Source organism: Mixophyes fleayi, chromosome 2, assembly GCF_038048845.1.
Source record: "Mixophyes fleayi isolate aMixFle1 chromosome 2, aMixFle1.hap1, whole genome shotgun sequence".
Lineage (NCBI taxonomy): Eukaryota > Metazoa > Chordata > Amphibia > Anura > Limnodynastidae > Mixophyes > Mixophyes fleayi.
The window spans coordinates 87,608,298-87,631,716 of record NC_134403.1 but is presented as its reverse complement, the minus strand read 5'-3'; the positions used below and the strand labels follow the sequence as shown (position 1 = coordinate 87,631,716).

Sequence of the window (23,419 nt, the reverse complement as noted above, 5' to 3'; positions counted from 1 at the left end):
ACTGTAAGTAGTAACTGGAAACAATAACAGGAGAGTCCTTGGTTCAGCGGTAGTACAAATGGGAGCAATGCTGAAATAGAATAGCTGAGATGTAGATGGCACGTCAGGACAACTGCAGATGGATACTGATACAGCGGCAGTTGAATGAGAGTAATAGCAGAGTAGAACTAGCTGATCCGTAGTTGGTAACTCAGAGCAACAGCAGGTGAATTACTGGTACAGCAACAGTTCCTATAGAGTGATGATGGAATAGAACTAGCTGATCCGCAAGTGGTAACTCAGAGCAACAGCAGGTGAATTACTGGTACAGCAACAGTTCCAATAGAAGTGATGATGAAGTAGAACTAGCTGATCCGTAGTTGTTAACTCAGAGCAACAGCAGGTGAATTACTGGTACAGCAACAGTTCCTATAGAGTGATGATGGAATAGAACTAGCTGATCCGCAAGTGATAACTCAGAGCAGCAGCAGGTGAATTACTGGTACAGCGGCAGTTCAAAAAAAGCAGTAACGGAGTAGAACTAGCTGATCCGAAGATGGTAACTCAGAACACAGCAGGTAAATCACTGATACAGCGGCAGTTCAAACAGAGACAGTAGTGGAGTATAACTTACCTGATCCGTCGATGGTAACTCAAAGCACAGCAGGTGAATCACTGACACAGTGGCAGTTCAAACAGAGGCAGTAATGGAGTAGAACTTTGCTGATCCATAGATGGTGATTCAGAGCAACGGGTGAGTTACTGGTACAGCGGCAGTTCAAATATAGAAGCAGTAGTGTAGTTGAACTAGCTGATCCGTTGAGGGTGATTCAGAGCAGCAGCAGGTGAGTACAGGTGTAGCAAGCAGTTATATAAGCGGCAGCGGCAGAGAGGAGTTCAGCTGTTCCAGGGCATTCGTGCAAAGCAACAACAGGTGACTCAGACCGAAGGAGGCCAGATCCTTACTGAGAGTGAGTAACTCGAAGAACAGGCATTAGACAGAGGGAAATGGGAGGTTTAAATAGTGCTCCAAAATGCTAGAACCAATGGGAACAGGTAGGAGGTCATAAGAGAGAGTAACTGCTAGCACATGCGCAGAACAAGATACTAGATGGTGGATTTGATCCGATAATGAAGTTAGTACACCCTGATCACCGCTTACAGGAAGAAGGTAACAACGTCGGTACCCGTCCGCGGGGCCGGCATGTGACAGGGACACACTGTTTTTTATTTATAAACTGACGTTTTTATGTTTTTACTGTATTATTAACTGTATTGTGTGGTCTGGCGGCTGTATTGTTGGCGGGTCCGGTGGCTGTATTGCTGGCAGCTGGTGGTGGCATTGCCGTTTGAATGTTGACATTGTGACTGTCAACTTTACTAACCATTGACTGTGACAATGTCAACATTTTAACCATGTAGACACACTGGACCTGTCAATATTATGTCTGTCATCATTACAGTGTCGACAGGTTCAAGTTCAGTGTCGACAGTTTGTACCCAACCATCTCTAGACTTATAGATTTTTTTGAACACTACAAACCCAAGTCCATAAAACAATATTTGGGACCCTCCCAAGGTGGTTTTCCAATGTTGTTTGGAATCCCAAGGTGATTTTCCAATTTTGTTTGGAATGGCAGAGTCCCAAGAGTCAGAGCTTCTATCCATATAAAAACCTATGAAAGTAGGTAGAAGAAGTTTTCCTGATATGGAAATGTATTATCTTGTTTCACATGTAAGCCAAGTAGTATCTAGCTTTGCCCCTAAAGCAGGGGCCTACATGGACACAGCATCCACAAGCCTAGAAAGACCAGTGTGTCCAACCTCGACATGGATACACTGGCCTTTCTTTAGGGCCTTGACAGGATACCACTAAATTATCTTTGGAAATTTGGAATGAATGTTGGCCAAAATATTCCCTTTCAATTCAACATCTTCCTTTGTAGCACTGTGGACTGACCCAGGATCCCCCCCACCCACGGTACTAATATTAAAAGCTTCCAAAATGGCTCAGTGACAAATTTGAGGCACAAAATGGCTCACATTAAAAGAATAAGACAAGACCCAAAGTCCGCCAGATAGTTCACAATTCAAGTTCTTTTGTGGAGTGAAAAGAGTGTCCCTAAATATGTGACACTGCATCGCATTAACTCATTTCCCCACAAATTAAATTCTGATTTCTGCACTATTCCACAAAACGGGGTGGATCAGTATGCCTACTGCTAAGAATACCTTCACTTTTCCCTCTGCCTGTGCAAATGTATGGATCTATACAAACGCTGCCATCTTGTTTGTAAAACCATGGGGTAAATGTATCAAGCTGAGAGTTTGCTGGCGGGTTTGAAAAGTGGAGATGTTGCCTATAGCAACCAATCAGATTGTAGCTATCATTTTGTAGAATGTACTAAATAAATGATAACTAGGATCTGATTGGTTTTTCAAACCCGCCGGAAAACGCTCAGCTTGATACATTTAACCCCATGTGTGTATGTAGAAATTGTGGTGCAATTGTGCAAATCGAGATGCACAGAGGGTACAAAGCTGCAGGGGACATTTGCGCTGACCTCCATAGTGTAGCTGTATTTATATCATATGTAGAAGAGAAGATGTGAGCTATGCTTTTTGTGTATTTTAAAACTGTGCTTAAAAAAAAAGCCTATACAGAGGATATGTTTTCGTTGTGACTGTCATCTTGCACAGGCTCCCTTTGTAAGAGTTTTTTTAACTACTCTTAAAGATAAAAGCATGGAGCATAGAGATTATACAGCCAGCATGTCACAGTTCAAAAGCATCAAACGATCATATGACCACTTATTAGACAAGAGTCTTTCATTAGCAATCTGGCCTAATGAAGTGAACATGAGCAGGTGAGGCAGTGCAGGATTTAAGAGACCTGGATATAAATTAAAACCTCAGTGAGGGCTATAACAGGTCAACAGCAGGGTAAGTGGAATATAGGGTGTGTGGGTAATATAGTGAATGTTATATTTTTTCTCCTATTGTCATTTTTTTTTATTTCTGAATTATTGAAATATCAGTGCAGTAGCTGTTTGTAAAAAGTTTAGTTTATTGAATGCTGTGTGTGGGGTTTTTTTCATTATCATTTCTCAATGCAATACTAATTTTTGTTAGCAATGCATGCCTACTGTTAGATTAAACATGGTGTGGTCTGCTGTTGGAAGTGTGACTTGCTGATAATGCTAAATAAGTGTGTGTCTTTGTCTCCTAAGTGGACAGTGATTATTTGTAGATCAGTGTATTATGCTCTTCATGATAATGGGATAATTGCTCTAAATATCATAACCCCAAAAGTGCTGTCTGAAGTATATGCATATCAAATGGTGGTTTGTTTTTTAAAAAAAATCTAAAGTGTCCCTTGAACAGTCTGCTTTGGGACAGGGTTATATTGATCCATATACTGTGAATGTCTCAACTCTGATTGGTGCAAACCTGAGAAGTCTCTTCTGCTATGTAACTTGCCATTTTTTTTCTAATTTAATGTATCTTTTTACTTGGAGTAGTCCTGTTAAAGTCTGCCTATACTGATGTGGTACTTGCAGCAATAACATGGTACATTTGTATAAAGCAGAGATGTGTGCAGTACATCTGTTACCCACATAGTGGGTTTTACAGGCTTGGGATGCTAGATTTGACTAACTCCCTGTTGAAGGAAGACATGTTGGTGTGTGGGAGGGGGGTCTATACTCTTGAGGAACCTAACTTAAGTGGACAACTAGAATCTAACTCTTTACCCCTATCTGGACCTGGAAGGAGGACTCTATAGCCTAAGCAGACTTCAGGTCACTTGGCTGTCCAAATGTTTCTCTTAAATGATCTTGTGTTGATGCCAGTATGGGTTTGGGCACTGCAAAATTGTCTCAATACTTGGAACCAAAGGACGGCTATATAACTGCCAGTATGTGATTATTATAGTTGTATTTTATTCAAATGCTTCAGCCCCCTGAAGTACAAATCTATGTAGATTGTCTTTTAGGTTAATATAATTGGGCCAGTGTCTATACACAACATCTATTATGAACAACGTCACGTGGAATAACTTGCCTGAGGTCTAAAGTTGACTTTGTCCACTGTGGACAGAATAGCTTGAGAAATTGACAGGAATGTAATAATCCTTGAATTGTTATTCTGGGAGGGTGTGGTTATGCTAATGACCTCCATCTTATTATTTAACAGGGATCTCTTCTTCCCCTCACTGCTCTGGAGTCCTGGCTGGGAGGTCAAGAAAACAAAAGATACCATGAAAGAAGTCTGGTTCTTGGCTGTTCTCTGGTTGCTGTGTGCTGGGATACAGGCTCAGAACAGTGAGTATTACATTGATAATATGGAATTGTAGTAAATGCAGAAACACTATTAATTTTGCATACTAGTGACCTAAACTTAAATTTTATTTTTTTTGTCAGTGACTAACTTTATTATCTTTGTTGGGTTAAATCATCATCACCATTTATTTATATAGCGCCACTAATTCGGCAGCACTGTACGGAGAACTTGCTCACATCAGTCCCTGCCCCATTGGGGCTTACAGTCTAAATTCTCTAACGCACACCCACCCACACAGACTAAAATAACAGATAGTTGGAGGAGGTGATAACAGACGCTTATTGCAAATATTGTAATATCCAGTAGTGGCATGGTCAGGACATTAACACTGGGTATATCGGAGAAGCTTTTAGCTATGTGATGGGTTTTTTTTATCTCTAGATATGAGTTTATATTGCTGTAACTAGAATTCTTTGCCATGTTAAAATGTAATGCGCAAAAACAAGACCTGAGTATGGTGATATGCCCTAAGCATCACCAAGACTCCTCCTGCAACCCAGCTTATACTAATGCACTACATTACATGGTAGCAAATATGCCTTTATAAATCTGAAGTGTTTGGGTGTCTTGCGCTTTTTTTTTTTTTTTTTTTTTATTGCAATACAATGCAGGTGTACTTGCCATGTAATGTCTGTTTAAATCTGACTCTTGACTTCATTGACTGTTTTAGTGCACAGTTATAATTTGCTTAACTATAACAAGTCTTCACGTGTGTTTCTCGCATGTGTTTCTCACATGTGCTAGCACAATCTTTGGATTAAAACCTCTGATTGGTTGTTTATGTGCATCCATCTATTTGAGCACCCAAATTGTGCGATGTTAATATTAGTGGTATAGCTTTAACCATGTATAGGGCATAAAACTCCTTAAAGTAAACATAGGTGTTAAACAAGCTACATTTACAATTAAAATCTTTGCACTTTAGCAGAACCAATAGGCAATATGTAGCACTTAACCTCATGTTTCAAACTCCCATTGACCCACAGATTGTAAGCTTGCAAGTTTGGGCAGTATTTGCAAATGGTTCAAAGTCTTAATAATGCTACATAAAGTGAGCTGCTCTTGTTGTGATGATCAAGCACAAGATAAATGTAGGGTTGGGAGTATAGAGGGCAGATAAGTAATGGAAAGCTATAATTGCACACCTCATTATTTCATAGTGAATATTCACTGAAAGCTCTGCCTTAGCTTTCTTTCCTTGACTGGTTAAGGAGTTACATGAAATCCCTAGTTGGAATGATTGTCCTAACTCTGTTAATTGCTATGGCATTTTTAGAAATGCTCAAATAAGTAAAAATAAGTTATCTGCATAACAAGTATATTAAGTAAAAATAAGTGTCCGCATAGATATTTCACCACATTACAGACCCTAACCACTGCACGTGGGGCCCATAAGGCAATTTACTGTGTTACTACTGGCACTTGGGAAATGTTGTCAAGGACCAATATTTCCAGGTATGTAACCTCAATCTGCAGAAATCTGGGACAGTTGGTAACGATGTAGTAAGGTTAGAGATGACTCGACAATCTCTTGTACCCTTGGTTTGTGTAGGCGACTATGTACCTTGGTAAACCTAGAACAAGTTTGCCAAACTCGTGTGGGAGATATAGTTCCTCCATAACTATAAAAAGAAATGTAACAACCAAGCTGTTTAGGAATCTTAAGCTGCTAATATACTGCTACAATTTTCAATCACTGTCTGTGTTACAATACTTCTCCTGGCTGAAAATACCCTATGACTATTTGTGGTGTAAGTTGACGAATACTTCAATAATTTTGGAACTGGATAGTTTGTTCTCCAACAGCCTTTATTATTCATCACATAAAATGTAAGCCAGGGGGAGCCTAACCATCCTACTACCTGACGAGGCAAGTTAAATTGTGCCGTTATTTACAACAGGGTAAATATAATTTAGACTATCTGACCTACAGGCGACGCAATAAGAGGAAGCAATCTATGCCTTTGAAAAAAAACTAAGTTTCTTCTATGTAAGAGCTATAGTTTTCTGACAATTTGTGGGAACTGGCAGCTGTAACATCATTCACTGATGTTCCCAGACAGCCTCAGGTTAGACACCTCAGCTGAGAGTCACATGTGGGATTCCAAGAAGGATTGAATGCCCATGTGACCACCTCTGCCTAGAGCCCCTCAGCAGGACTCAAGCATGTACATCACATGCTGATTCCAGGGGCTCTACTAGGCAAAAAAGTCTATTTAAGGAGGTGGGGCTGTAAGGGGGGAGAAGAATCTCTGTATCGTGTGACCATGAATTTATTGTGTCTTTGATAAAAATGTTTCCACTGCAATTTACTTGGTGGTTAAGGTATTGATCTATACCAACCCCGCCCCCCACCCCCAAACCAACTTTGAAAACTGCATAACATGGTATGTATTAAGTACATTAGTTTGTCTTTTGTTGCTGATCCTTAATATCTCTACATTAGAGTCTGGAAATAGGCTACAGCAAAGAAATCCAGAGGTGCAGAGTAACAAACGCCCTCCATTCAAGTCATGGAACAGCAGGATGTACCCTGTCTGGAAAGGAAGTGATGCACAGAAGAGGGACTGCTGGAAAGGTAAGGAAACCAGGTTGTTTCTAATACTAGTTAATCTGATATGGCTTTAAATTCACTTGGTGCCATGCAAGTCTGCTTTGTTTGTACTGCTCACTTGTGGCAGTCATTAGGCTTGTAAGCGTAAATGACACAAGCTTCAATTGATGAGGTTGGTGTGACAGACTGGCAACAATGCTCTGTACTGGGCATATATAAACAATGAAAGTAAGTATTAGTGGTGCAGTGTCACTATGGATTTCTGTACATGATGATTCTGTGGCACTAACATTCCACATGTATGTCTAAGGATAGCTTCTTGACTCTTAGAATGGGCTTTTTTCTGTCAACTATACATGAGTGACTGCTAATGTTAAAATTTACTTAGGAGGCCAGGTGACTCTTGATCTTCAAAATGATGCTCCAACACTGACTGGTGCCAAGGCTACATTCTTTATCCAGCTGAACTTCCCCCACAATCAAACTGTGCTGCCTGATGGACAGGTTGTCTGGAGCCAAAACTGCACAAACAATGGTTAGTATTGCATTTGTTATTTGTTTAATTTGGTTAATGATTTCCCCTCCAATCTAGACTAATGCATTAAACCAGAAGATCATGCTTTGAAAAGACCCTTAAGAATGATTTGCCTTCCATATAATTGAGTGTTGCCAGTAGCTTTTATGTAAAATAATCCAAACCCTTAAACTTTAGATACTGTGGGCCTGAGTCACTAAGGAGAACAAGGTGAAAAGAGTAAATTTGATCCTGGACAAGCCATGTTACAATGCAAGGGGTGCAAATACTAGCTTTGCTTTTTTTTGTTTTTTTTTTGTCTATGTAGCACAGAAATACTTCATCTTAACTTTTACGCTGAAATTAAAGTTGTTATGCCCTATTCCAAATATAAATCTGTCCCCATTTTAAATTTACCCCCACCCCCTTCCAATGCAACATGACTTTGCCCAGGTGCAAAGTTACTCCTTTTTTAGGCTTTGCTCTCAATGACTCGGGCCCTGTTTGTGTATCTCCCATGCTACTGAGAACTATAATTGACTGGTGACAGAATGTTGTATATTACTCCTCACCCACCCTCACAAACTGCACTTATCACAGCTCTTTGAAGTGGTAACTCTTGAACATCCTGATAACTTATTAGTATGATATGCATGGAAACAGTTGAAGGAAACCTATAATGGGAAAGGATGGAGGCAAGTGGCAAAACAAGGGAGGGCTATTAAAGTTTTACATAAGTAGATACAACTAAGGGACATGTAGTAAACAGCATCTTGTAGAAAAGGAGTCAATTTTCTTGCAGATTATTCATGACTAATGATTTCACACAGTACTAACACTAGAGCTCTAAAAAAAATTTCAGCTACAACTCTGAACTAGGTAATATTGCACGGTTCTTAGTTCGAATAATACAAAGTTCTAGTTGTGCTCTTTTTCTATTCCACACTATCTTTACACGTTGCAGACTCTCTGGTGTGTAAATAAATACAGCTGGGATGAATCTGTTCACTCTGCTGTGGCTAGTGTAGGACTGGGAATGTTTAAGGCCAACCAATGTAACACTTGCTATTTTGTGTAATTAAGGTGGAAGCTTCGCCCCTAATGAAAACCCATAAGATACTTTCTTTTGTATAGTTCAAGTGACACTATAAAACCATATTAATTGCTGTGGTTTAGTGCAAATTTTACAACTAAAAGCAATGTTTATCAACATTGTTTTACTGTACAATGATGCATAGTGTGTATAACTTTATTATGACTCCGTGTGTGTGTGTATATATGTGTGTGTGTGTATATATATATATATATATATATATATATATATATATATATATATATATATATATATATATATATATATATATATATATATATTACACTGTTGTGCTGACCTTGCATTATATTTAGGTACATGGGTGCCCTCTGGTGAGCCAGTTTACCCTGAGGAGTCCGCTGAAGGTTCTAAATGCACTTTTCCAGATGGCCGTCAATTCCCACAAGAAGTTGAGCAGAGACGCAGTAAATTTGTCTATGTTTGGCAAGTTTGGGGTAAGATCTCTACACTGTCTGATAGTATCCAAAGCACTATCTCACCTCTGAAAGATCTGTAGATTTTGCTCTATTTACTTCCAGGAAAGTACTGGCAGGTGGTAGATGGCCCCTCTTCCAATCTAACAGTTGAGACAGATGGCGTTCCCCTTGGCTCCTACACTATGGAAGTTGTTGTGTACCATTATCGTGGGCGACAGAAATTCATCCCCATTGGGAGTGCCTCTTCTCAATTTGCAATCACTGGTAAGAAGTGCTAGCCATAGGCCATTCCCATTCTATTAATGTAACCTTCAGATTAAAGCTCCATGTTTAGTGTTGCAGCATCCATTTTTACAAAGTAGTACACTAAAAAGGCAATCTGGTATGTGGCCTATAAAAATGCTAGAATCCAATTGCCAAGTCTGTTTTAGGCTAAATCTGGTATTGGGACTTGTAGTTAGTAGATTCAGTGTATCCAAGCTCCAACTGTGTGAAAGCCCAGATGGACCATGTGTCTTCAGAGGCTCCCTTCCAACCTCAAGCTGGCCAGAAGGTCGGCAGACAGAAGTATCCTGTGTTGGTCACTAATATTCCCTTTGCTTTACAGATCAGATACCAATCGCCGTTTCCATATCACAGGTCCTTGATTTGGACCAGAATGACAAGCGCTTCATCCAAAACAGAGCAGTGTCTTTCTCTGTAGCAGTTCATGACCCAAGTGCCTATCTCCAGGCAGCTGACATATCTTTCTCCTGGGATTTTGGCGATCAGAGTGGTATATTTCTAACACAGAATACAGGAGTTACTCATACCTACACTTCTCCTGGCGTCTTCAAGGCAAAAGTTACTGTGCAGGCTGCTATTCCGATCTCTCCATGTGAGCCAACTGCTCAGGTGGCTACTACAGGAGTGTCTCCAGACTCCACAACTGAAGCTGCTACTAGTACAAATGGCGGACAGGAATCTGGTATGTATTATCCTGTATTGCAGTATGCCACATGCTCTCGGCTTGTGCTCAAAATGTAACTTTCCCACCTTCTAACAATAGAACAAATATTGGCTTCCATGTTTGAGGAGCTTAATTTTAATGGTTGGCACAATGCAAACTCATTTTAAAGAACTGAATGGTGTACAGTCCAGTAAACTGAGACTACTATGCACATGTCTCATGGAGTGTTCTCCTGCTCCCCCTATAGCTTTCCTAAACCACTCTATAAGCCTCAGTATTTCATCATAAAATACATGGCAAGCAATTATTCCTGATATTTTACACCATTGCTATATTGTACACTTGCAGACCCTCTAGATTATTTCCCTGCAGGGTATTCTGTAAAACTATGGCTTGAAACATGTTCTGTATTGTAGTGGATGCCCCACACCAGAGTACTGTGTTTTCCAGGTATGCGGTAGCTATCCAAATGGGTATCTCGCACCCTCCTTGGGAACTGGCCTAGGGGAAGGTCCATAGTGCCTGTATCTCCCTCCTGTTAGGGAAACAACTGTAAGGGAGGTTCTATTGTTCATTGGGAATGCTGGAAAGAACATACAGAGATGATATTGTGATGTGGCCTAGCAATGCCAGACTTCTATCTAACATGACTTTATTGTTTTTGGAAATCCTATGCTTTGAAGATTTTATCCTTTTCTTAAGACTGGCAGTAGTATCCCCCCACATTAAGACTACTGCTCAGACTGAAGTGTCCTGTTTAACACACCCCCCCCCCCCCCCCCCCCCCATAAGTGGACAAATTGATAAGATTCTGTGCTTGAGCCGAGCAGGCAGCTGTCCCCGTATCACTGGTGCCTGTAGTGTAGTCATGTTGGCATACAGGGGGCCTATAGTCATCTGCCATTACTAGCTTGCCCAATCGGATTATCAGGAATGCATGATATCTTGCTAGCACATTCTATATATTGCAGTGACCATTGTCACTTCATGATTTCCTAAATCAAATTGAGTTCACTGTCCTAGTGGTACCTTGCACATATCTTGTCTAACACTATTCAGTCCTGAATTGGACTAAACTTTCGGTTAGATTATTAATTCTTGTATAGCAGCAATACTGGACTTTCCCACCAGTGATAGTTGGGGATGCAACAAAAGTAGTTGGAATAACAAATTGCAAGTGCCTATTTCCGTTAATCTGCACATAAAATCAGTTATGCTAAAATCGACTAAACTATCTTCTTACAGTGACTCCCAGTGCTACAGCCATGCCAGTCCCAGGTAACGCTACAGTGACTGTAGCTGACCTCTCTGTAACTGTGGCTTTACTCGACAATGAGGTTAACGTGGAATCTGTGTCTGTGGATGCAGAAACTGATCTAAGTGCTGTTTCTGAAGATGGGACACAAGTGGCTGTGCTTGGTGATGTGGAGGCTGCAACACTAACTGAGGCTGTACCCACTGAGGAAGGCACCACAACTACCCAAGAAGTAATTGAAAGTGAAGTGGATGTAACGCTAACTGAAGCTGTGCCATCACAGGAAGTTGTACCTAGCCAGGCTGGAGAAACTGTAACACAACTTGCTGAGGGTACTGAAGTAAGTGCTGTGCAAAGTACTGAGGCTGCAGAAGGTTCCCCTAGCATACCACCAACACAAGGTGGGTGCATAAATGTACATTGTTCTGTATTTCTTTGCTTGTATATGTAGCCACATTAGCTTGGAGTGTGTAAGATCTGTAACTATGAAGTATTTGTAACTACCTAATACTAAAAATATTCCTGACAGCTGTAACAGGTTTGGTGGAATCCAATGAAACTGTAGCTGCCATAGAAGAGACTGGAGAAGTATTGTTGATTGCAAAGCGCCAGGCTCCTGAGGAACCTCTTGTAGGATGTCTACTCTATAGATATGGAACTTTTGCTACTGACCTGGAAATTGTTTGTAAGTATTAAGTGAAATGGGGTTTATTTGGATTCATATATTGCATATCACTAATGTTTCTTTCCCCCCCACACTCTAGCTGGCATTGAAAGTGTACAAATCGTGCAAGTGGAGCCAATTGTAGCAGCTGGTCTTGAGAATACAGTGGACCTCACAGTTACTTGCCAAGGAAGGTAAGAACTCGATAGGCCTAATAGGAAAGGCTTTGGTTTTAAATACCTGTCACATCTGAGATTGGTTCTCTTGGAGGCTCTTCAGCGGAGGATAAATGCCTTTACCTGAGATGAATATCAGAGGTCATGGTCCATGTTCATGTGTTGTTGTAACATAGGCTTACCCCTGATCCATGTTTATAGATATGATGTGAAGAGCAGGGTCTAGTTTGTAAAGCTGCATACTCACTATAATGTGTTCAGCTGAGTATTGGGTCAATCAAACAATAAACTGTTTGGTCTGACTGCATTAGTGTACACTCCAGTGGTCGAAAGCATTGTTAATTGTTTAGCAGAACTATAAATCTCGTTCCCCCTATGGAACAACTTCCTTCCAGTGCTGGAGTATATATGCGCTCACAATCAGGATCTTCATAGTTTGGAGTCACTATCTGTTCAGCCAATGGTTGAAGAGCACAGATCTGAGGGTAAAACGGGTTTAGAGTGTATGCATGAATTGCCATTTATTTTTTTTGCCGCTAGTACAATCATAGATAACACATAGGCCGAGTACACACTACAGTGTTGACCAAACTAGCATCCAAATTAGACTTTCTTTGGTCTCACAAATCAAGGGTCAGGGCAACTACCAAATATTATCTCCTCAAATAGAACTCAGAACTGGCTTTGAACTTGCTCAAAGTGACTGGCTACTGAGATTTTTCTCAAATTGACATTTTAATACAATCTGTAAATTTGCCTCCTGTTGGGTTGGGCTTTAGCTCAGTTTTGAGACTAACAAGATCCTTTTTAATTTGTAGGCAGGCTCCAAAACTGATCCTTCCTCAAACAATAGCATTGGCCTGAAATGTGTATTCATGAGTGAAACTAATTTCTATGGTTTCCTTACAGTGTTCCGAGTCAAGTTTGCACTATAATATCTGATGCAGACTGTGAAAATCCACAGGAGACTGTTTGTAACCCAGTGGCACCCTCCTCTGACTGTCAGTTAGTACTGCGGCAAGCTTTCAATGACACAGGAGTCTTCTGTGTTAATGTGTCTTTGACAGATGATGTCAGCTTGGCTGTTGCCAGTGCACAAGTCAGTGTGTCAGCAGGTAAGTTGAAGTTCTAGAGTTGCCAATGTAAAGAATATGGCCTTACAGCATTTCTATTTCTAAGAGCACTTTTCAATAAGTGCTAATTGGAAAATACAAATTAAATGTTTCATAATGTAGTGGGTGCTTTTCTTCCACTCTAATTTCTGTAATGTCATGTGACTTACTATTCGTTGCTAAGCGCCTTGCTGTCATGATTCCACAGAAAAACTAGAGAGAAATCGGGGGTTACCAGTGATTTTTCACCACCTTGTGGGTGGTATGCCTGTGTAAATCTATAATGCACTCTGGTTCCCTAGCTCTGAATAGTCTCGCTGACTAATTCCTTGGTTGTAATGTTCTCGCTATTAAATAGTCTACGCATATTCAATCAACCACTTCCTTTCTACTGAACATATCCTAAAAGTTCATGTACCTTCTAAAGCTCATATATGTAGAATTTGTGCTATACCTCATGTTATGAGCACTGTTTTTGAGAATATGTAAGGTGGGGCTCCGGCTTTCATGGAGTCTGGCTGTGTGCTTCTCTTGCCACACCCCCTTCCCAAAAAAAAAAACCCTAGACTAAACTAACTTGTCTACTACAGGTGCAGTGTCTTCTTTTAATGGAGTTGCTATAACCGTTGGTGTACTTCTAACAGCTTTTGCAGTAGCTACTGTAGCTTACACATACAGGTAAGTCACTCTACTGTAGTATTTCATTGCATTTACAGGCAGAACTGGAGCTATTGACATGCTTAAGTCCCAGGTGTACTCATTCACAGAATAACAAATAGAATAGCAGAATTTAACTACAGAACTAACCCCCATAAAGCTACATATCTGTTTTTGTCTTGATGTACTTTTTTTTTTTTTTTTTTTCTTTTTTTAATGTAATTTAGACATACAAAGTCTTACACACTTCTCGGAGCAGAACGTTCATCAGTCAACTGGTTTCCTGATCGGCCATCTCTTCGCCTCTTTATTCAAAACTTCCTTGGTCGTACTCTGAGTGGGGAAAGTAGTCCTCTCTTAAACGGCCAGGTGGTGTGATGTAAAAGGTAGATTTGGAGCTTGATGGAAGAAGGTTGTATAGAGAATGGGGGCAAGCATTGTGTCTTATACTGGATAAAATGTGCAAAAGCAAGTGTCATGTTTGACTTGAAAGTTTAAAGCATCAACATTTTAAGCACTGTATATGTCAGGGGCTTGCCCTCTTCAAAGAGCAGTAAACTGGTGCAAATCTATGGTTGATCTTTTCCACCAATAAAAAAAGTAAACTTTATCTGGTGTGTGTTTTTTTTTTTTTTTTTTTTTTAAAAGCTTTGTATCTTGTGCACCATAAACAAAACATGGACCAATAAACAATATGTCTAATAACTAAACACTAGCCACTGACCATTAATATAATAAAACTAGCTTAGTAAGGATGGTGTCAAAACTAGGGGTGTGCACCGGGCACTTTTAGTGTTTTGGGTTCTGATTAGCTTGAGGTTTTGGGTTCTCATTTGTTTTGCTAAAACACCTGACGAAAGGTTTTGGTTCTGATTTAGGGTTTTGGGTTCTGATTTATTTTTAAAAAAGCACTAAAATCCATTATTTTTTTTTTTATTTTTTTTACACTCCTACGATATTAACCTCAATAACAATCATTTCCAGTCTATTCTGAACACCTCACAATATTGTTTTTAATCCAAAACATTGCACCGAGGTAGCTTTCTAGACTGTGTAGTGGAGTGGGCCCGGTACCCAATTTGGTACCGGGGCCACAATACCTCCGCCTTCAAATGGTCTCAATTCCACTGCACAGCTGCCTGCTCCTACATCCTCTGCAGCATATACAGGGTGTATACCCTAGCTGAACTGGGCCTTGGCCTGACGACATGGCCGCCTTCAGCTTCTCAAGCAGCTGCTGCTCGTAAAAAATTTAATTTTCCCAAAAAAGCAGGGAGGATGCTGAGGGCAGACCAGAACAGTTTAACATCTTGGCTGGTTTGAAGGATTTTTCAAAAAAATGTGTGACCTTGCCCATAACTCCATCCAATATGAGTATAAACATGCAAAGGATGGTGGAGGATTACTTTCAAGAGGTAATTGATATGGAAATGTCAGACAGTCTCTTTCCTTACTGGGAAGAAAAGCAGGCCATTTGGAAACCCATGTACTAACTTGCTTTGCAATACCTAAGCTGCCCACCCTCCAGTGTGTACTCTGAACGAGTGTTCAGCACAGCAGGGAACTTAGTCAGTGATCGCCGTAGGTTACTTCCCAAAAATGTGGATAAAATGATGTTTATAAAAATGAACTAGATCTTCCACGAGGAAGGCCTTCACCATCCAAGACATCCAAGCACTGACTGTTCTCTAATGGCGAATTCAAGCAGCGATGAATTGATAGTCTGTGATGACGTACACACGGGTGAGGGTGAGGATGAAGCTGAAAATGATAACATCTTTTTAAAACTTTCTATGTAAGTGTAAGGTGCAATCTCCCCCCAAAGATGAAAGGGACTTGGGCCATTTCCATATCACATACCATCTTGAAAGGCTGCTGTTTGGGCAATTTCTCCTTAAGGGTTAGGGTGTCATACACAGAGTGACCCCAAACTGGCTTTCTCCATTTCAATTAATATTGTACAGTCTAACGGCGGAATTTTTTTTGTATTTACAACAACTGGAGGGGGGGCCTAGAGACAGAAATCAAACTGCCTTTTTCCATTTCTTTACATATTTAACTATAAGTGTAGGGTGTAATATACATCCAAAGACGATGGCTGCATTGCCAATATTCATAGATGTAGAGGAAGACTGTGTGTAGAATTAATGAAGGTCTACCAGGAATGAAACTGTTTTTTGGATAATTTATTAGCTTTGCAATTACATTACTTATCCTACAAACAGGTGGAGCACTAAATTTGGTTATTTTAGGCCCAAAAACATTGATTTTTAATCAAAATGGCAAAACAAAACAAACACGCAAGGGCAGTTTTGCAAAATCAAAACCAAAACATGGGGGTCAGTGAGCATCTCTAGATTATATATAAATAACTTAAAATGAGACAATAAGCCACTTCTTGTAATGAAACAATTCATTAATTCCATACTCTAAGTAGTCTATGAACACACATTCTGTGGGCTGGATCAGTATACTGCTTGTCACTGGCTCCTAGCAAGTTGATATGACAGAGGTGCTGCATGTCTAACACCCATGAGGTGCTGGTGACTTGATGGGCTACTTGTGAATGTCAGTCCACATGATAGCTACCTCCACTGTGTAGTTAACAGGCCTGCTTTTAAGGGTGGCAAGAATATGCAACTTGGACTGAAATATGTACACTAGATGACAATATCAACTGCTGAGACTAAGATTTATGGTGCACCAGTGGCGGATTTACTATTTGTGCAGTCCACTGGGGCTTGGTGTTTTATGTAGTACTTCATAAACGTATCCATTTATAGTCCTGTGGTGCAGATTTTTTTTTTTTATATTAAATACAACTATCTTTTAAAAGCACCTTTTCATAGGAGCCAACTTGTTAAAATGAAGAATATCGTGCATAGACCTGTTTAGTGAAAAAAAATATTGGCACCCACAGAGCTAGTGCCTATGGCTGTCATCTACACACAATATACATTTTGTGAGCTGACCCAATAATCATGAGAATATATCCTATGAACCAGAGTGGATTCTTGTGAATAATGGGCTCTATTCTCATGAATATTGGATCTGTGCACACAAAAGCTGCCACTGTCTGTTGCAATAGTCACATTTTAAGGTCTGCGGCCATTCAAAACGAGCCATTTTTCTGTTTATCCTGACAGAACCTGTAAAATAGGTGCAAATTAAAGAAAAATATACTTTAAGTAATTTGCTTTATACTACACCTCAATGGGGGCGTGGCTTGGATGCCAAAATGAAGTCAGCTTTTTTTTTTAACTGCTCCATCTTGAGCCGTGTATTTTCCTTGGACATCCAGCCTGCGTTTGTTCGTGCCTGTGCCCAAATACCACCAGCTGGAAGAGGGAGCCTTATTCTACACATAGCTGTAGTTAGTTCTGAGTTCGCTGCTCCTAGAAGCTTGCAATCTATATAAATTTGGCGCAAAAACAGACTACACTGTGTGCTGCTCCGATAGGCTGGGCCAGAGCTCATCAGGCTACCCTGAACTTATGGACCCCCATCATAACTGAACTGTGTACAGAGACCAGGAGGAGCATGGAGGCGATTGGGCTGACATCTTAGAGTAATCTCATGAAGAAATTGTCCAATTCCACAAGTCTTCGGAACAAGAATTTGCTTCTATACGAGGCAGTCTTCAGGCACTTGCTGATAAACAGGAAGACGCTGAGAACAGAGGCAGGCGTATCAATCCTCAAATTCATAAATATCCTTAGTCTGTCGAGTGGCCACAACTCAAGGACTATGTTCTCCGGCTCTTCTGTATGCTGGCCCTCTCCATTTCAGACGTCTTGTTCCTGCTAGAGAGAGCTCATAGGGCACTCCGCCCCCGCTCACAAGATATAGATTCCCCGAGAGATGTTATTCTTCACCTACTCTACTACAAAGCGAAAGAACAAATTCTTTGAGAAGCTAGAAGATGCCAGGAGACCCTCATGGACAGGGTTAAAATGATGTTGTTCCAAGACCTAGCCCCCTCTTCTTTACTGAAACGGACAGAGTTGAAGGAAGTGACTCATACCCTTAAGAGATCACAACATAAAATACAGATGGGGCTTCCAAGGAGAGAGGGTAGAGTGCTGTCTGCCAAATTCATGGAGGAGACTTGCTGTCTGCTTCAGAAACCTAACCTCCCTGAACAGTCTCCTGAGCACGGCACTGCCCTTCTACCACAGACAGCTCTGAGGCAAATTTGGCTCGCTGCTTCTTCTAAGGCCAACCCTCCAATCACCTGAACATTCATTTGTTATATTGGGGCTCTACCTGCCCCTCATTGGGCTTTCTATTATAATTGGTGAGTGTCTTTTGAGTTTATATAACCTCAGGACTATTTTGTTTGCAATGGTTATGTTTACTTCTGTGTTCTTTCCTTGTTTTACTCTTTCAGGTCTACTAGTCATCCTGGACATCTGCAGCTCTTCATCAAGACTACCCACCACATTGCTCTCTATTTTCGGCCCTGAACTCTCCAGGGCGCCTTTCAAACACTGTTTTTACATATCCATTTGTAGATAAGTCTAATATTTCTTTGTTTTTCTGCACACCTTATACACCACGTTCACATAGTTAGGTACTGTTGTTTTTAGTGATGTTACATATTGCATTGCTATTTTGTCTATTTTATGTTTTAGTCCTCCCACGAGCCATGGACCTTTGAGGTTCCCACACTTTTGTACTCCATCTGGCAGATACCAGAGCCACACTACCCCCTCTCTGGTCTTTAGGACCAGCTTCGGACATCTTCGGCTACTAAGCCGTCTTTTTTCCTGGGTCCAACCTCTCGGGCTACTCATTTTTGTGACCCTATCCCTCACTTCCTTACCTTCTTCTACTCTTTCCCGACCCCATCTCCCCCTTCCCTTGAGGCAGTCGTTCTGGGCTCCCGTGGCCAAACACCTCTCATTTCTTTCTTTATGCTTTAGAAGTTGGACTCCATACCCATGGCTATCAAAATCTTAACGCTTAATGTAAGAGGGCTGAACTGTACACAGAAGAGGTCCACTCTGTTTCATACTATTAGACAACTGAAGGGCGACAGTGTTCTTAAAGAGACTCACTTCTCTGGCCCCCGCCATCCTGAAGTTAAATTCAGACACTACACCTACTCTTATCATGCTTGTTTATCCCGGTCAGCATGTGCTAATTATATATGTTACTAACCCCCCCCCAGCTGCTGCACTTACAGCAAATTGGTAGCTGATAATACCAGTGACCCTGCTGTCAGCCAACATGTCTCCTCCGGAAGTCTCGCTCTGACCATGAGCTCTGAGAGACGTCCAGAAGACCTGGGGGCGTTGTAGGGCATAGCAGCAGGGGTCATAGCATCAGCATCTGAGATAAAAAACAGAAGGGTGAGTTTATTGGGTTTGAGGGATGACAGAGGAGTTTAAACTCATAACTACTAATTCTTAGAATTTACAGCAGGGGTAAATTTTATCCCATATACAAACATGATCCTCTATTTTGAATTAATGTCAGTGCATCTTTTGCACTAATTTTGGTACACTTTAAGAATCAGCAACTCCAAGAAATCTTAATTTTATTTTTATGTAGTAGGAGACTTTTTGTGTTAGGTCTTTTTTACATTTCCACCCAAACGTTATCAAAAACAAAAACATGACAGTTCTGTACATTATTGTAAAATCATCATATGAAGAATTTTGTAAACTGAACTTGGCAGCACAATGCAATAAGAAAGGCTTCTATTACCACAGACAGTAATCAATGTTGTATGATTTTATTTGCTATCATTTAAATGATTTCCTAAATCAAATAAGCACAGCCACTTTTATAACTGCTCAGTATATGCATTATAAGTTAAAAAATATAAATAAAACCAGTGCAATGTGATCTGATTTCCTAAGTCTATGTGGTTCGTACCCTTTAACTGCAATAGGAGATATGATTCTCCATAGCATGCTATTATATACTACAGCTATGGAACATATGGTCAGTAACCATGTACTTTCTATGGCTATTGGCCAACTGTAATAACCCAGTCTTCCTTTATAACTATATTCTAATAAACGCTGGATTTTGTAAACATACAATCTCAATGGAAATTTTAGTGGAATGGAGAGAACACAAATGAAATTAAAATAGCTTTGTGGAAAAACATTTGTAGCCTAGTATATACGTCAAAAATTATTGTACAGACAACCATTAAGAATGCAAAGTGGAATATGTCTAACAGGCCTCTAAGGAGAACAAAAGATCTTCTAAATGTTAATGTAGTATGCTTGAAAATACATAGTATATAAAGCTTTTACAGAAGATGAAAGTTATTTCTTTGACACGCTGCTCAAATAGCGAACATTTCTCTTAAAATGGTCTAGGACAGCCCAGCTGTTAATCAGGATGACCAGAAGCATTGGTGAAGGCAAGTAGGCATTCCATTGATGAACCTGATCCTACAACTGTGTTACAGCAGGAAGAATCTGAGGGTATATAGGGTGTGCTAAAGGTCCATTGACTACTGGCGGTAGATGAGGTCATCATCGACATGTTAAGGTCTCACTCTCCTGCGTGTTACTTGAGGGAGAAAAAACTGGAGGAACGTGGTGGAGGGGCCAGCAGCATTGGTGCCTGATTCTTGTGTGTGATTTTAATCTGGAAGAAAAGATATAACGATCATTCAGAAATCAACAATTGAAAGAATTAAACTCAACCCTCTGCATCTGCCATGCAGCGTTCCCCATTATCTCCATGAGCCCCGTGCACGGCACCTGCAACACCAAAGGTAGTTCCGCCACTGCTTAAAGTATTAGTAGAACCTATAACTAACTCCAGAATAGCAGAGATAGCCTCTATAGGTAGCATATATCCTGTAGACTTATAACCTGGTAAGTCTTGCAGGGGTCCCTGAAGAGGGGAAAAGTATGCTCATCGAATATCAAATTTGGATTGTGTATTTTGTAAATAACATGTGGTGATCTCCATGCACGTGCTGTCCCAGATAATGAATGTGTCTTCTACTAGAGCATCTTCTGATGAAGTGTCTCCAGCGGTAATAAGATGGCCAATTGAGCACCTTCACCTCCCAGTCATTGTAAGCTGAATGTGGTGGCTGCTTCAGATACGTCTTTCAGCCCGTTTTCTTGGTTAAATAAAATGATGGTAATGTTTCTGCTTTCTATCCCCCCCCCCCCCCTCCTAAATATTCCATTTACTATACTTGGGAACAGGTGGCAAAAAGGTATAAGAACAACAACAATTTAGACTTTCGCAGGAAGTATTTTTGAAATTATCTGCATTTTTCTACTTGCTCATTCTGTCGCCTCTTTAGGGCACACAAGACACTTATTCCTAAATTGTATGTTTTATTACTGCAATTTTTGAGCTAGGTCTCTTTGGCAACAATATAAATTTGTTTACTTTTAGAGTCAAGTACACAAAATCGGGAGATATTGTCAATATAGAGAGTGGAGATGGGAAGTAGTATTATTTCCCTGTGCATTCTTACTGTGCAAGGTGGCTGCATCCAGGGCTCCCCATCAATCTGCATTGGTAATGGCTTTGTGGTTCTGTGGGAAGAAAAATAATCACTAAGATATGACATACTACTGAATTACTTCTAATATGTACAGTCACCCTGTGTAAATGTATAATGCACCCAGTATGTCAAAATGGACTGTACATTTTACTCCAGTAATCTGTCTCAGTTTCAAGAAGTGTTACTGTACCGCTGTGCTGTTTCTCATTTCTCCCTCGCTCTGCATTTCAGCCACAGAAGCAACATAAGGGGAAGAGATCTCCAAGGTCACCTGCTCCTCAACCTGTTTCCTCCACCCTGCTCCCTCCCCCTCTACTCCACTCTCTCTCCTCTGACACATGCCATCACCTAGCCCAACTCTTCAATCTTTGACAGCTTCACTTCTGTCTTCACACACGCACTCATCACTCCTATTGTTAAGAAACTATCATCTCTTAATCCTGCTTTCTCTCCAGCTACAGCCTCCTATCATATCCCAACTCCCTTTCCATACATCTTAGAGGGCTGACCTACAACCGTTTAACACACTTTCTCATCTTGACCTCTTGCAATCGGGCTTCCAACCTCTCCCCTCCTCCGAGACTGTGCTCACCAAGGTGACTAATAATTTCTGCTATAAAAGATCTGTTCCCACCTCAATGAAGACAGTATCACAATAAAACCCAGTTTGAGAGACATATTCAAGGCAGTGTAGGCTGAGTTGGCAGTCAGTATATATGACCCATTTATCAATGACAGTAATATGATTTTAGTGCTTCAATCTGTGAAGTTCCAAAACTACTCCATTGTCATACACACTGACAACACTAGGGAATATAATCCACTATTACTAGTTATCATTATATTGGACTACAGTACTAACAATAATACTGTAATAAAATATGATTAGTATAGGATTAGCATACACAAAAAATATCTTCTCAGTCTAAAATGACATCTCACATTATTACTAGGTAACGATAAAGAACAATATTTATTGGATGTACAAAATTTAAATCAAACATTAACTCACCGGAGAGTGATCTCTGAGCATTTCGCCAAACGTTTTCTTGCGCTCTTCAGGCCGGTATAAATTTGCCCCATCTCCATAGCACCCTCCAATCCCACCAATTCTAGTCTCTTGTCACTAAGATCTGTTGTAAGAGAAACAGTCTACACTAGAAATGGAGGAAAATCTGCCACTTCAACTTAATAACGATTTATTTGCAATATAGACATGATTACCATAATTGTACCTACACCTTTCTTAATGTGTAGTCTCCAGAAGCAAGACAACTCTCCTTCTTCTGCTAATCCATCTGCCTATGCAGCAAAGTGTTCTGCTGAATGTACCTGTTGCCTGGCTATCCTGTTTCTTTGTTTTACAATCTTCTGAAATATCCATCCTCAAATCTTTTTCCTCGGTTGTTTTATTGTCAATTCAAAGCTCTGTCAAAGGATTTGTAATCTCCAATGTTGTAAACTTAGCAGCATTAAATTACTGCTTTCATAGCTTTATCCAAACCTCAAGCAGTTAAATCATGTATAAATTTATTCACCTTTACTAAACTTTGCTTCATAGCCAAGAGGCAGAATAGAGATAAATATCTCCCATAAATCCCCCCAGCCAGTGGAAGCTCTGCAATGAGAGCAGGTCTCCTGCATTCCTACCTGTAATCATTGTAATGAGTGACGGAAGATGTGAGAGGCGTAGGGTCAGGAATGGAAGTATTTTACATTCCCTGCAGTGGCTATGAATCCTGCCTCCGCTGTAAAAGCCTCATGTCTATATGTTTTTTCAGCCTTGGTTGGTACATTTAGGCCATTTAAAAATTTTGCTATGGGGCCCATAAAAGCCAGTTACAACCTCGCTTCTCACCATCAATCACTGTGCTTGCTAGAGGCTAATGAAAGAAGAGAGGGGAGGTGCGGGGCATTGTACCAGGGCTATCTCAGGTGGCAAAAGGGTGCTGCATGCCACTGCTAGAAAGTATATCTTACTTAACAATGCAATAAATGGATTACAAGTTGAATTTTATTTCTTTTAAGCAGCATTTATTTTTCTGAAATTTATATTAACATATGTGAATAGTTAGTTGTATATAACTGAAGAAAACAGGTCATAACTCCATACTTTCATAAACATAGGTAGAATTTGTCATATTGCTTACTAGTCAGAACTGGGCATTAAAAAGCTTTACCAGCTGATTGCAA

At 40.3% G+C, this 23,419-nt stretch overlaps 2 protein-coding genes across 4 annotated transcripts in view; one reads left to right on the top strand and one right to left on the bottom strand.

The window, feature by feature from the left end:
- Positions 1–4,173: 4,173 nt before the first annotated feature.
- On the top strand, positions 4,174–14,341 carry PMEL (premelanosome protein). The gene is made up of 12 exons (XM_075199549.1): positions 4,174–4,301; positions 6,767–6,898; positions 7,263–7,409; positions 8,796–8,936; positions 9,021–9,182; positions 9,526–9,885; positions 11,113–11,523; positions 11,652–11,807; positions 11,887–11,980; positions 12,872–13,077; positions 13,665–13,752; positions 13,959–14,341. The coding sequence occupies exons 1-12, from the start codon at positions 4,238–4,240 to the stop codon at positions 14,107–14,109; spliced, it is 2,112 nt and encodes a 703-aa protein (XP_075055650.1). The 5' UTR covers positions 4,174–4,237; the 3' UTR covers positions 14,110–14,341.
- Positions 14,342–19,256: 4,915 nt separating this feature from the next.
- The window catches only part of DGKA (diacylglycerol kinase alpha), a 109,253-nt gene continuing 105,090 nt past the window's right edge, over positions 19,257–23,419 (bottom strand). For all 3 annotated transcript variants that reach the window (XM_075199546.1, XM_075199545.1, XM_075199547.1), the window contains exons 23-25: positions 22,239–22,359; positions 21,197–21,257; positions 19,257–20,343 (exon numbers count right to left, since the gene is read on the bottom strand). In XM_075199546.1, coding sequence (XP_075055647.1) covers positions 20,263–20,343; positions 21,197–21,257; positions 22,239–22,359 — 263 coding nt within the window. In that variant the 3' untranslated portion in view covers positions 19,257–20,262. The remainder of the gene's footprint in view (positions 20,344–21,196; positions 21,258–22,238; positions 22,360–23,419) is intronic.